Source organism: Lithobates pipiens, unplaced genomic scaffold (genome assembly GCF_037356315.1).
Source record: "Lithobates pipiens isolate NorthernLeopardFrog02 unplaced genomic scaffold, aLitPip1_a1.2 Scaffold_28, whole genome shotgun sequence".
Taxonomy (NCBI): Eukaryota; Metazoa; Chordata; class Amphibia; order Anura; family Ranidae; genus Lithobates; species Lithobates pipiens.
Window position 1 is genome coordinate 87,957,112 of NW_027507789.1, and position 14,312 is coordinate 87,971,423.

The 14,312-nt window shown below is 42.7% G+C and overlaps 1 protein-coding gene across 1 annotated transcript in view; it reads left to right on the plus strand.

Annotated features, from left to right (window-relative positions):
- The first annotated feature begins 258 nt into the window (after window positions 1–258).
- Window positions 259–14,312, plus strand: part of HSD17B1 (hydroxysteroid 17-beta dehydrogenase 1) — a 485,223-nt gene continuing 471,169 nt past the window's right edge. Inside the window, exon 1 of the mRNA XM_077459465.1 lies at window positions 259–418. Coding sequence (XP_077315591.1) covers window positions 322–418 — 97 coding nt within the window. The 5' untranslated portion in view covers window positions 259–321. The remainder of the gene's footprint in view (window positions 419–14,312) is intronic.

Below are 14,312 nucleotides of genomic sequence, written 5' to 3' on the forward strand. Positions count from 1 at the left end.
CTGGTCACGTCGAGGGAACAGAGTACTTAGACTGGATTGGCGAATGCTAACATCAAAAACAGTCCAGAACAGTCATGTGGGACTACAGATTACTGAAAAGCCAGTGCTAACTTGCTCACTGTTGTATAATAGTATATTTTTCCCTCTTTGCACACAGATGTTTGTACAGAAATGAGGAGTAGAGGGCAATGCTAGCTGAAGACCTTGAGGTATCAGCTATAGACATAACAGCTTTCAAGATTCCAAGCAAGAGGACTGAGGAGTTTGTTATCGCCTCCAAGTAAAGAAGTTTTCTAGGTTTGTATTCCATTAGCAGTTCTTATGGAGAAGAGAGTGGTTCTGATCACAGGATGTTCTTCAGGAATTGGCCTGGGTTTAGCTGTACGTCTCGCCTCAGACTCCCATCAGAGATTTAAAGGTAATCTAATATTGCAACGCTAATTTGCCTTGTTCATCTTTTGTAACAGAATGTCAGTAGATTTATTGTACCGCCCTATGTGTAATAGTAGCTTATTAACCAATTAACCTATTTATTAACCTATTAACCAATTTACAAAGGACGATGACTCAGTGACTAGATAGAACTGATCTTTAAAGTGCATGTGATCACAGTTTGTGATAATGTAGAGAAGGGTTAGTGTTGCTCTTAAATTGGATTGCTACTTGTGTCCCCACAAGGTAAATTTATCCTGGTCACCATTGTTGCTTTAAAATTTTACAGCTGCCCTCAAAAAAAGAAGAGATGAAGGAAAATCTTTCAATGGGTACCTCTGTCCTACTGACAGCTGTTTACGTGAGGAATCTCCCTCAATTTATAGATATTTTCTCCCACTTCTGTTGCATTTTTAGGACAGGCAGTAAAGATAATTCTTCCCACTTGGACACAGAGAGCAAAAAACATACTAGCAGTGGTTTTAACTAGGGTTGCGCCGATACCAAGTATTTGCATGAGTACTTGTATTCATGAAAATACTCCAGTATCTGAAACGAATACCTTTGTGATGTGTTTTGTGTGCATAAAAAAATGAATGGTCTTATATTGTACTGAAAAGAATCACTTGCAGTTTTCCGCACCACTCCACTGGTGTGAATCAAGTATAGAAAGACAGTGAAGCTCCATTTAAGTTCAGCAATATGCAGTTTATTCAGGTTTTTTTTATAACAATTCACATGTTAAAAGTACATATCTGTACTATGTCAAATCCAAATCTGCACTGTCAATAATGGAAAACTACGGCCACTTGCGATGCTCATAGGGCTGGAGGAGATGTAGGACGTTCTGGGACTCCTGTAAATCAGCTTGGAGCACACACGTTAGTATAGGGCGGAAGTGATGTCAGCTTGGGGCTGGACCGCCTATACATGCTTACCTATACATCTCCTCCAGCTCTGTGAGCACCACAAGCGGCCTTGGTTTTTCATACTTAGCAAGTCCAGCAGGACGGGGACACTATGGCCAAGCAGATTAGGATTTGACATATTACAGATGTGTACATTTAACATACGTACTCCCCAGTAAAAAAAAGGTAAATCGTGCAAACCCAGTTTTAACCCTATCCTAATCTAACCAAAACTAGAAAAAAAACAAAAAAACTTTTGGATATACATTTAAAATAAAGTTCTGTTATTTGCTTCCTTTTGGTGCGTAACTATACAATTAAAAGAGTTTTGTTATATTGGTGCAATGCGTCCAAAAATATATTATGAAACCTGCCAGAAATCCAGTGCTACCCTGGCCCTTGTGCATGCTGCTATGTTATCTCAAAACTTTAATCTTCTTTGACCTTCAGATCACATGTTAAGGAAGTGTGGAGAAGGGAGATGTTCCCAACACACTTCCTGACCTAGGGCAACAACACTGCTCGGCCAAAGATATAGTGAGTGAGTGGTGTCATCCTACATCACCCTTGCTTCCTGTGAAGTCTCTGGCCCCGTACACATGATCGGAAATTCCGCCAGCAAAAGTCTGATGTGAGCTTTTGGTCATAGATTCCTACCAAGTGTATGCTCCATCAGACTTTTGCTGGCGAAATTCGATGGAAATTCCGCTCGTGTGTATGGGGGCAAAAGTGTAGGAAATCTCTCCATGAGGCATAGTTAGCAAAAAAAACTGCTAGGGTTTTTTTTTTTTTTTTTTTTTTTTTATTCCATAAAAGTTTTATTGAACATAAGTAGAGACAAATTTACAGATCACAGGATATAACAGTATATGTACAATGACATCATAATAGGAATGTAGACATGTTTTACAAGCTCCATAGTATCCGTGACAGTATCAACTATAAAGAACATACAACACGTGTGTGTGTGTAAACCTGTGAAGGATTTATCTTGTACGACCAGGAGTAGCAATTGGGTGCACAATATGGTACAATCTGTCGCAGTAAATGATTATCTGTATTTGTTCTTAGGTTGACGGGTTTTCGAATTAGCTGCTGAATCAGATGAGTGTACTGTGTATAACTTTAGATTGGTTGCGGAAGTTTTTATTTATAGACATCCGTCTAGGGTTCTGTCCAGGATTATGTGTGTCGCATGTGTTTCATGCCTTATAGAAGCCTTTACGTAACCAGTCCAGCTGGTTTTATCGGTTACATCCATTTTTTGAATGAGTGTGGTGGGGGGGAGGGGGAAGGAGGAAGAGAAAAAAAAAAAAAAAAGGGGGGGGGGGGTTGAGGGGAGGGTGGTAAGCAGGGTGAGGGGGGGAGATCTTTCGCACTGAAAAATTGGAATTATAATGGGAGTGTGTGTATGGATCAAAGGTGAAAGTAAATGGAGAAGATGGGAGGAGCGGGCCAGACGAGTCAGGGGGGGGGCAATAGCCGCCAATCTAGCCCCCGACTTCTGCCCGCTCCCCCCCTCCTCCCCAAGCCCTCGCTATGTTTACAGTCAAAGGAGTGAGGAGTCTCTCTTGTTCAGGTAGGATTCAATTGCATGAAGTGTGCGTAGTCCGAGGTTGTTTTGAAGTGGGACCAGCAAGCCCAACGAGAGTTGTGTTTAGTGATGTTTTCCTGCGAAATGGCTATAAGTTCTTCCATTTCAGCGGTTCTATTGATCCTCATAAACCATTCCTTGATTGTCAGAGGTCTGGATGTGCCCCAGTGAACAGGAATACACAGTTTAGCTGCGTTCAACAATGCTAGGGTTTTTAACCATTTCCTACTCTACCCTTAAACTAAAAATGTTTTTGGGTTGTTTTAGCTATACTTAATTAAGATGTAAACTGCACTGGATGCACTCAGCCCTGCATCTCTTGTGGGGTGTCTGGGTCTCAGACACTGCGATCACTCACTCTGTATTATTGTGACAGGCAATGGTGTCACTACTCGTCACAATAAGACATGGACAGCACAGAGGAAACCTTCTACTAGGCTCCTTCTGAACTGAAGTGTGTCATGCACAACAGTAGTAGTAGGAGCCCAGAAGGAGGGAATTCCCCTAGCATTGTGCCATGCTGATTTGAGATCTGTATGTTTTGGGATGGAAGATTGGGGGATGGATGATTTGTAGTGCTGGGTGAGAATTAGGGGGGGGGGGGTGCTTGAAGTGGGGAGAGGAGTTTGAGGAGAATTTGCACTGGAATGGAGATTTTTTTTACTGGGAGGAGTAGTTTGGGAGGATTTCTGCTGGGAAGATGATGGAGGGGAAGGAAGATTTGTGCATGGGTGGGATATGTACTGAGATGTGTGTGGAGGGGTAGTTGTGCTGAGAGGGGGGGGGGGGGTTAAGGAGTGAAGAGGATTTGTGTTGTGAAGGGAGATTAGATGGGGAGGATTTGTTGTGGGAGGGGGGATTGGGGAGAAAATGATTTGTCCCGGGAGGGAAGAGGATTTGTGTTGGGAGGGGGAATTGGTACTTGGATGGGGGGGGGGGGGGATTTGTGGTGGCATATGCTTTATGCTGGGAAAAATAAGATCTGTGTTGGGATTGAAGGGTGTCATTTTTTGGGGGGAGTGGGGCATTTTACTGGATGTGGGGGAGATTATTGTTTCCTGGGAAATTTTTAATTCGCCTGATCCTTAAACTGTGTCTTACACACCCCTGACTCCTTCTTTTTTTTGTTCTCCTGATGGGGCCACTTCCCCTGCATGCAGGGATACATTTTACATGTGTGCGCACTCATCAATGCCGAAGACCAGGTGGGGACCGCATTTATATGAGAATCAAACATTATGGCAGCTTAGAAATGAGCTGTAGTCAGTGTGCACTAATAAATATACAGAGTCTGTCCCATGTCACTACACACCTTCCTTGTAGTATGTTGCATTTAGGAGGGACACTGCTGAGCCCATGCGTTCTCCACCAATCCAGCGTACGTCTGCCACCTCACTCCCAGTGACAGAATGGGGCCGGGTCATGCACTAGCGCAGACCTCATGTGTGCACTCCGGCTCTACTGTCTCTGTACAACAGGTTTGGTCCCAGTTACTTTGGGGAGCAAACCGCTTGTGTCAGAGCATCAATTCCTTCTACCGGAGGACTTGTCACCTCCGTCAAGTATGACTGTATGACAAGTATGACTTCATGACTGGCTGCAATGTATCTTGCACTAGTTACTGGTCACCCATAGCAACTACATTCCTCCTCCCACTTGTCTTGCCAAGTAGACCTTTTGCAGTGGCTTTGCTTCATACCCCACATGTGCTTTACTAACTGACCATGTTCCTTCATATGCCAGAAAACATCATGCACCCCTATGAATGACTTCAGACCAGGTTTAGTACAGTTTGATAACTTTTACTGTACTTCTCATGGCAGAACAGACAACGAGCAATACAAAGTCCAGAGCTGAAACTCTCTAACATGGTTGAGAGGTGAAACTCTCTAACATAGCAAAGGTATGGCTGCCCAGCCATATCTTTGCAAATGTTAGTCCAAAACTGGCAATCCCCAATAGCTGGTAGTGTCAATCGGCATCTTGTGTTAATTACATGCTGGATCTGAGTCTTTGGATTCTGTGGACTGTGGCAATTCTTCTTCCCCAAACTCCCTCCAGATTCTTCAGGCACCCTCAAACCTGACCTTCCCCCTACTTAACCACTTGACTTCCGGAAGGATTTACCCCCTTCATGACCAGAGCATTTTTTGCTGTACAGCACTGCCATAATTTAACTGCCAATTGCTCAGTCATGCAACGCTGTACCCAAATGAAATTTATGTAATTTTATTACACAAATAGAGCTTCCTTTTGGTGGTATTTGATCACCACTGGGGTTTTTATTTTGCGCTATAAATAAAAAAATAATATTTTCTACTTTCTGTTATAAAAAAAAAATCCAATAAAATTGAATTTCATCATAAATGTATGCTAAAACGTGTCTTTGGTAAAATAAAATCCCGATAAGTGTTAGACATGTGCATTCGTTTTCGTCCGAATGCATTTTCGTCCGAATTTCAGCTATTTTCGTTTTCGTTTTGACAAACGATAACGAAAGCACAAAATCCGAAAAACGAAAGATCCGACATAAATAAATGCTTTATTTTCGTTTTCGTTGTTACAACAGTTCGATATAGAATAGGAGATTCGACATGACTCTGACAACGTGTCTATAGAACCTATGGTCGAATGTGCCTAACCTTACCTCTATTAGTCCAAGATTATATAGAGAAAATATTCGACAGAGAAAAGATTTGACGGAGAGAAAAGATTCTGCAAGTTACTGTCCTAAAAAGTGTTTGGGGACCCGGGTCCTGCCCCAGGGGACATGTATCAGTGCAAAAAAAAGTTTTAAAAACGGCCGTTTTTTCGGGAGCAGTGATTTTAATAATGATTAAAGTGAAACAATAAAAGTGTAATATTCCTTTAAATTTCGTAGGGGGGGGTTGTCTATAGTATGCCTGTGAAGGGGCTCATGTTTCTGGGGCTTAGAACTGTCGCTGCACAAAGTGTCATTTATGCAGGAAAAAAAGTCCTTTAAAATCACTCGCAGCTATTATGAATTGTCGGCTCCCGTAATACAGAGAACACTCATTGAAAGTCATTGATAAAAAAATAAATAAATAAATAAAAAAAAAGCGTGGGGGTCCCCCAAATTCAATTACCAGGCCCTTCAGGTCTGGTATGGATATTAAGGGGAACCCTGCCTCAAATTTAAGAAAAAATTTGACGTGGGGTTCCCCCTAAATATCCATAACCAGACCCTTCAGGTCTGGTATGGATATTAAGGGGAACCCCGCGTCAAATTTAAAAAAAAATTGACGTGGGGTTCCCCCTAAAAATCCATACCAGACCCTTTATCCGAGCACGCAACCTGGCAGGCCGCAGGAAAAGAGGGGGGGACGAGAGAGCGGCCCCCCCTCCCTCCTGAACCGTACCAGGCCACATGCCCTCAACATTGGGAGGATGCTTTGGGGGTCTGTGACCCCTCAAAGCACCTTGTCCCCATGTTGATGAGGACAAGGGCCTCATCTCCACAACCCTGGCCGGTGGTTGTGGAGGTCTGCGGGCGGGGGGCTTATCAGAATCTGGAAGCCCCCTTTAACAAGGGGACCCCCAGATCCCGGCCCCCCCCCCTGTTTGAAATGGTAAGGGGGTACAAAAGTACCCCTACCATTTCACAAAGAAAGTGTAAAAAAATGGTTAAATAAAACAAACACACTTTTGAAAAATTCCTTTATTAAAAATAAAAAAAAGATTCCAGCGGCGGTAATCCACTCTTGCTATCCAGCGACGGACGGTCATCTCTCCAGGGATGTCTCATCTCTCCAGCGCAGCGAATCCTCCGTCCTTCTTCTGTCTCCGCAGAGGAGACAATGCAAGGATTCCGGCTGCCTGACGTTTCTTATATACGGAGGGCGGGGCCACCCGTCACCTGACCCCGCCCCCCTCTGACGCAAGGGGAAACCCGGGGTTCCCTGTGACGTATGGGTGACCACGCACCCCTCTGATGTAACACAGGCAGGTTTCCGTTACATCAGAGGGGGGCGGGGTCACCCATACGTCACGGGGAACCCCGGGTTTCCTCTTGCGTCAGAGGGGGGCGGGGTCAGGTGACGGGTGGCCCCGCCCACCGTATATAAGAAACGTCAGGGAGCCGGAATCCTTGCATTGTCTCCTCTGCGGAGACAGAAGAACGAAGGATTCGCTGCGCTGGATGAGATGAGACATCGCTGGAGATGATCGTCCGTCGCTGGATAGGAAGAGTGGATTACCGCCGCTGGAATCTTTTTTTTTTTTTTTTTTTTTTTTTTTAATAAAAGAATTTTTCAAAAGTGTGTTTGTTTCATTTAACCATTTTTTACACTTTCTTTGTGAAATGGTAGGGGTACTTTTGTACCCCCTTACCATTTCAAACAGGGGGGGGGGCGGGATCTGGGGGTCCCCTTGTTAAAGGGGGCTTCCAGATTCTGATAAGCCCCCCGCCCGCAGACCTCCACAACCACCGGCCAGGGTTGTGGAGATGAGGCCCTTGTCCTCATCAACATGGGGACATGGTGCTTTGAGGGGTCACAGACTCCCAAAGCATCCTCCCAATGTTGAGGGCATGTGGCCTGGTACGGTTCAGGAGGGAGGGGGGGCCGCTCTCTCGTCCCCCCCTCTTTTCCTGCGGCCTGCCAGGTTGCGTGCTCGGATAAAGGGTCTGGTATGGATTTTTAGGGGGAACCCCACGTCAATTTTTTTTTTAATTTGACGCGGGGTTCCCCTTAATATCCATACCAGACCTGAAGGGTCTGGTTATGGATATTTAGGGGGAACCCCACGTCAAATTTTTTCTTAAATTTGAGGCAGGGTTCCCCTTAATATCCATACCAGACCTGAAGGGCCTGGTAATTGAATTTGGGGGACCCCCACGCTTTTTTTATTTATTTATTTATTTATTTTTTTATCAATGACTTTCAATGAGTGTTCTCTGTATTACGGGAGCCGACAATTCATAATAGCTGCGAGTGATTTTAAAGGACTTTTTTTTCCTGCATAAATGACACTTTGTGCAGGGACAATTCTAAGCACGGGAAACATGCGCCCCTTCACAGGCATACTATAGACAACCCCCCCCCCTACGAAATTTAAAGGAATATTACACTTTTATTGTTTCACTTTAATCATTATTAAAATCACTGCTCCCGAAAAAACGGCCGTTTTTAAAACTTTTTTTTGCATTGATACATGTCCCCTGGGGCAGGACCCGGGTCCCCAAACACTTTTTAGGACAGTAACTTGCAAATTAGCCTTTAAAATTAGCACTTTAGATTTTGATCGTTGGAGTCCCATAGACTTTAATAGGGTTCTAAAGTATGCTATATACTAGCTCTGTCGAATCTTCTTTATACATTCGACAGACACCATAAGCCTTCAAAGACAGATTCGACCGTAATTCATGTGGATTTTCGGACGAATGCAATTTTTGAACGAAAAACGAAATAAATAAAAACGAATTTCGGGAGTAACTAAATAAATTAAGTTTTCGGACGAAAACGAAATTCCGAAACGAAATATTTTACTCTGCACATGTCTAATAAGTGTACATTAACTGATTTGTGTGAAAGTTACAGTGTCTACAAACAATATATAATGGAATTTACACAGCCTTTACTTTCTGACTGATCACATTTCTTGAGGTGATAAAATCTAGGGTACTGCAAACACCCCCCCAAATGACCCCTTTTTGAAAAGTAGCCAAGGTGTCTCCTGATGGGCATGTTAAGTGCATGGAAGAGTTAAATTTTTGCCACAATTTTTTGAAACAGACCATTATACTTACTTTAAATACTTCTCCCAATTATGGGGATACCACATGTGTCCTTGTGAGACGTGAGACCTTCCTAGCTGCGTACAGGGGCTGAAAACCAATGACTACCTTCAGGTCTTCAAAGGCTGTAATTTCCTCATGTGGCTTCCTCACGATCTATCACAGTTTTGGAGGCCCAAAAATGCAGAGATAGTACAAACACCCCCAAATTAGCCCATTTTGGAAAGTAGACACCCCCAAGCTATTTGCTGAGAGGCATGTTGAGTGCTTGGAGCATTTTATGTTTTGCCACAAGTTATTAAAAAATGACAAAATATTATTTTTTTTTACACAAATTTGTCATTTTAATGAGATTTCTCATACATGCCAATTGGTATATGTGGAATTACACCCCAAAACACATTCTGCTACTTCCTCAGTATGGGGATCACACAGGGTCGTTTATAGTAGTTTCTAGGCAGTTGAGTTTAGAGGCCTTTTTTGGAAAGCAAAAAAAAATAGTTCAGACTCTGAGTTTAGAGGCATTTTAAGCGCCAAGCACTTCTAAACACGGCTAAACATAGTAACTCGCGTTTAGTCGCGTTTCGCTTACAGGCATTTTTCATTTTTTTACATTAAGCCTAATGCTGCGTACACACGGAATCAGTCCATCGGACAATCTGATCATGTGTGGGCTAATTCGATTGTTTTTCATTTTAAAAATCGAACGGACCTAGAAATAGAACGAGTTTCAAATCTGTCCGATGGACTCAATTCCTATCGGGAAAACTGTTCGTCTGTATGCTGGTACCACGGACCAATACGGGAAGCAATTGGCTACTGGCTTTTGAACTTCCTTTTTTAGTCCTGTCTTATGTCATCACGTTCAAAAGGAACTGACTTTCGAACAGACTTAGTCCGTTCGTGTATGGCCAAGTCCGTTCGCTTGGAAATCTGTCAGGACTCTGCTGAAAAGTCAGTTGGGAAGACCGCTGGACCAAAGTCCGGTTGTGTGTACGAGGCATAACACTTGACATCTGTAGGACTTAGGCCCAGTGTGGTGTAACCTTCCCCCATACCCAAACACCCATTGAATATTAACAAATGACTAGACTAGATGTGGAGTAAATGGCCACCGGCCTTAATTTATTAACAAAATATATTTTAATAAAATTTCCATAAATAACTTTAATAACTGTAAAAATGCCAAACATTTGTAATGGGTCATGGGTAAATAGCATACCAAACATACTGGTCACTGCGAACGACTTCCATAACTTTTGACCTCTTGACCTCCTATCTCGGAGGCTATACCCAAACCAGTGCAGTGTCCTACCCCTTTTAACCCTTCCATGTTAACCCCTTCTAACCTGGAAGTACCATCAAACTACCCCCATCCCATGGATGGGTACAACATGTTTCCTACCTGAACCTCACTTCACCTCTTCTAACGATCCCAAAAACTGCCTTAACCAAACCCTAATCCTCTTGACCTTGATCCCCAATACAACTAGGGAGGGTGGGTGGGGATCACTTCCTCCTCCGCTCACTGACTGCGTACATCCGCCTCGGCTTCCTGGATTTATGCCTCGGCTCTGCCCCTTAGCCCCGCCTACTCCTCCCCTTAAAGCGGCCACGTAACACTGCCCTTAAGACGGCAACTGTGCGGTCCAGCACATGTCATGCCGTCCCTCCGTCCACAGCTTGCAGCTGCTAGCTCCGGGACTCTCTTTAAAATTGCGCATTACCGTTCATTAGAGACAAACTACATACATTTTTAATATCCATAGGTGAAGCTTTAAAATCCTTTACAGGTTACCACTTCAGATTTATACAGGAGGTCTAGTGCTAGAATTATAATAAAATAAATTATGCTGCACTGTGAGTTTACATCTAAAATAAAATAACATCAATGATCAAAATTACACAAAATATACACGTTATTCTAGTGAACATATATAAACATGCCACAACTCTCTTGCCATGCATTTTTATATCATAAGTGCTCAAGTGAACAAATAAAGTACCAATTATTGAACTCCAAACTGATTTGTGTTCCTCTATAAACAGTCCAAATCCATTAAATGGACAAGTGCTTCAGTGTAAAAAATAATGACTATAACTGCTTGCCGACCAATGTATGATGACATACATCAGTATAATGGCACAGCTGCGCAAATGGGTGTAAAGGTACGTCCCCTCTAAGACGCGGAATTGTGGGCTTGCATGCACACCCACCGCCACTTGATGTCCACCGGTGTCCCGTGAGCCTGTCATGGAGAGGCAGAACAGGGAGATGCCTATGTAAACAAGGCATTTTCCCGATCTGCATAGTGACATGACAGAGATCTACTGCTCCCTGTCTTCGGGAGAAGTGACCGCTGTCATGTCCTAGGTAGCCCTTCCCCCCCACAGTTAGAATCACTCCCTGGGACACATTTAACACCTTGATTGCCCCCTAGTATTTAACCCCTTCCCTGTCAGTGTCATTTATACAGTAATCAGTGCATTTTTAAAGCACTGATCACTGTATAAATGACACTGGTCCCAAAATAATGTCAGAAGTGTTCCGCAAATGTGCCCGCCATAATGTCGCAGTCACGATAAAAATCACAGATCGCTGCCATTACTAATATAAAAAATTTAATAATAAAAATGCCATAAATCTATCCCCTATTTTGTAGACCCTATAACTTTTGCACAAACCAATCAATATACGCTTATTGCGATTTTTTTTTTTACCAAAAATATGTAGAATACATATCGGCCTAAACAGAGGAAAAAATATATATATTTTTGGGGGATATTTATTATAGCAAAAAGTAAAAAATATTTCTTTTTTTTTAATTTTTTTTCACTTTTTTGTTTATAGCACAAAAAATAAAAACCGCAGAGCTGATCAAATACCACCAAAAGAAAGCTCTATTTGTGAGAAAAAAAGTATGTAAATGTTGTTTTGGTGCAATGTCGCATGACCGCGCAATTGTCAGTTAAAGCAATGCAGTGCCATATCGCAAAATTTTATCTTCACAGAACCTCAAATGTGCTTGTGGTATTCACCTCAGTGCTCCCCCATTAGGCGTGTGCTCACCTCAGATAATGTGACCTCACATTTACGTTTGGTCAAAAACAGCTTTTTAGTCTCCCAGTATCTTCCTCTTTCCCATCCTGTCAGAGTCTATCAGCCGTTGCTCAGTAAATATATGCAAAAGAGAGGAGTTCCACATTGATGGATGCTCCAGTGCACCAATTATAGAGAGGGTGAAGCCAAACCACGGCGCTGTGTCTGACTGAACACAGAGCAGCAGCTCAGCTCAGGTGCCCCCATAGCAAGCTGCTTGCTGTGGGGGCACTCGGCAGGGGCCAGAAGTGCCAGCGAGGAACCAGAGAACAGGAGGATCTGGGCTGCCCTGTGCAAAACCACTGCACAGAGCAGGTAAGTATGACTTAAAAAATGTTTTATTTTTAAAGAAAAAAAACTGAGATTTTAGTATAATTTTAAAGGCTAAGTTTACTTTTTTCCTTCTAAATGACAGTTACCCTATGTACTAATATACCATTAATGTACCTCTGTTGCAAAAAAAAATAAAAGCTTTCTTTGATTTTGAGAACAAGGCTTTACCTTAGCCTTTGATTTATTCCTTAGAAAGCTTTATTACTTGCTGGTATGTAGCCTTCAGACAGAGAGGCCTTACTGGCTGCTTTTACACTGAAAGCGGCGGCCGTACGCGTTAAAGCGATGCTCATTTTAGTAGGGCTTTAACGCTTTTCAAGCGGTGCTTTTGCAGAGCATTTTGCCCGCTAGCGGGGCGCTTCCGAATCAATTTTCAGGCGCTTCAGAAGTGCTGCCCATTTATTGTAATGAGCAGGGGCATTTCTCCCAACCTATCCCAAAGATGCTGCTTGCAGAACTTTTATGAATGCCCCAGCAGACGCACCAGAAAACTGCTTCAGTGTAAAAGGGGTCTAAAACACAGGAAGGAATTCATTAGTTGACCTCATTAGCACACACCTGTGGCTGCCACCCCCCCTTCCAGCAGATCACTACCACCCACTTCCACAGGTGCACAGTTTTACCAAATGCACAGACATCCATTTTTTTCTATCTTAATTTCACCTTGCATTGGCATTTTGGAGTATGCAAGAGATGAGAGCAGGGCCGGACTGGGATTAAAAACAAGCCCTGAAAATAATTTCATACCAGCCCCATAGAATTATTAAACCAGCCCAATGTCATTATTTTCTTGTTCATTAAAGGGAAAACCATTAACCACTACAGCTCTGGACCATTTGGCTGGTCAAAGACCAGAGGACTTTTTACAATTTGGCACTGCACTGCTTTAACTGGTAATTGCGCAGTCAGGCAGTGTTGTACCTAAACAAAATTTGCTTCCTTTTTTACCACAAATAGACCTTTCTTTTTGGTATTTGATTGATTGGCTCTGCAATTTTTATTTTTTTTGCGATATAAATGGAAAAAGACCGAAAAAATTTAAAAAAAAATGTATTTTCTAATTTTTGTTATAAGAAAAATCCAATAAACTCAATTTTAGTCATACATTTAGGCCAAAATGTATTCAGCAACTTGTCTTTGTTAAAAAAATGTCAATAAGCATATATTTATTGGTTTGCGCAAAAGCTATAGCGTCTGCAAACTAGGGTACATTTTCTGGAATTTTTGCAGCTTTTAGTTTATGACTGCCTATCTCATTTCTTGAGGTGCTAAAATGGCAGGACAGTACACCCCCCCCCCCCCCCCCCAATGACCCCATTTTGGAAAGTAGACACCCTAAGGAAATTGCTAAGAGGCATGTTGAGCCCATTGAAAAAAAATGTTTACAAAAAGTTGTCACTAAATGATACAGTGGTGTGAAAAAGTGTTTGCCCCCTTCCTCATTTCCTGTTCCTTTGCATGTTTGTCACACTTAAGTGTTTCGGAACATCAAACCAATTTAAACAATAGTCAAGGACAACACAAGTAAACACAAAATGCAATTTGTAAATGAAGGTGTTTATTATTAAAGGTGAAAAAAAATCCAAACCATCATGGCCCTGTGTGAAAAAGTGATTGCCCCCCTTGTTAAAACATACTATAACTGTGGTTGTCCACACCTGAGTTCAATTTCTCTAGCCACACCCAGGCCTGATTATTGCCACACCTGTTCACAATCAAGGCATCACTTAAATAGGAGCTGATTGACACAGTAAGGTCCACCAGAAGATCCTTAAAAGCTACATATCATGCCGAGACCCAAAGAAATTCAGGAACAATTGAGAAAGAAAGTAATTGAGATCTATCAGTCTGGAAAGGGTTATAAAGCCATTTCCAAAGCTTTGGGAATCCAGCGAACCACAGTGAGAGCCATTATCCACAAATGGCGAAGACATGGAACAGTGGTGAACCTTCCCAGGAGTGGCCGGCCGCCCAAAATTACCCCAAGAGCGCAGCGACGACTCATCCAAGAGGTCACAAAAGACCCCACAACAACGTCCAAGGAACTGCAGGCCTCACTTGCCTCAGTTAAGGTCAGCGTTCATGCCTCCACCATCAGGAAAAGACTGGGCAAAAATGGCCTGCATGGCAGAGTTCCAAGGAGAAAACCACTGCTGAGCAAAAAGAACATCAAAGCTCGTCTCAATTTCT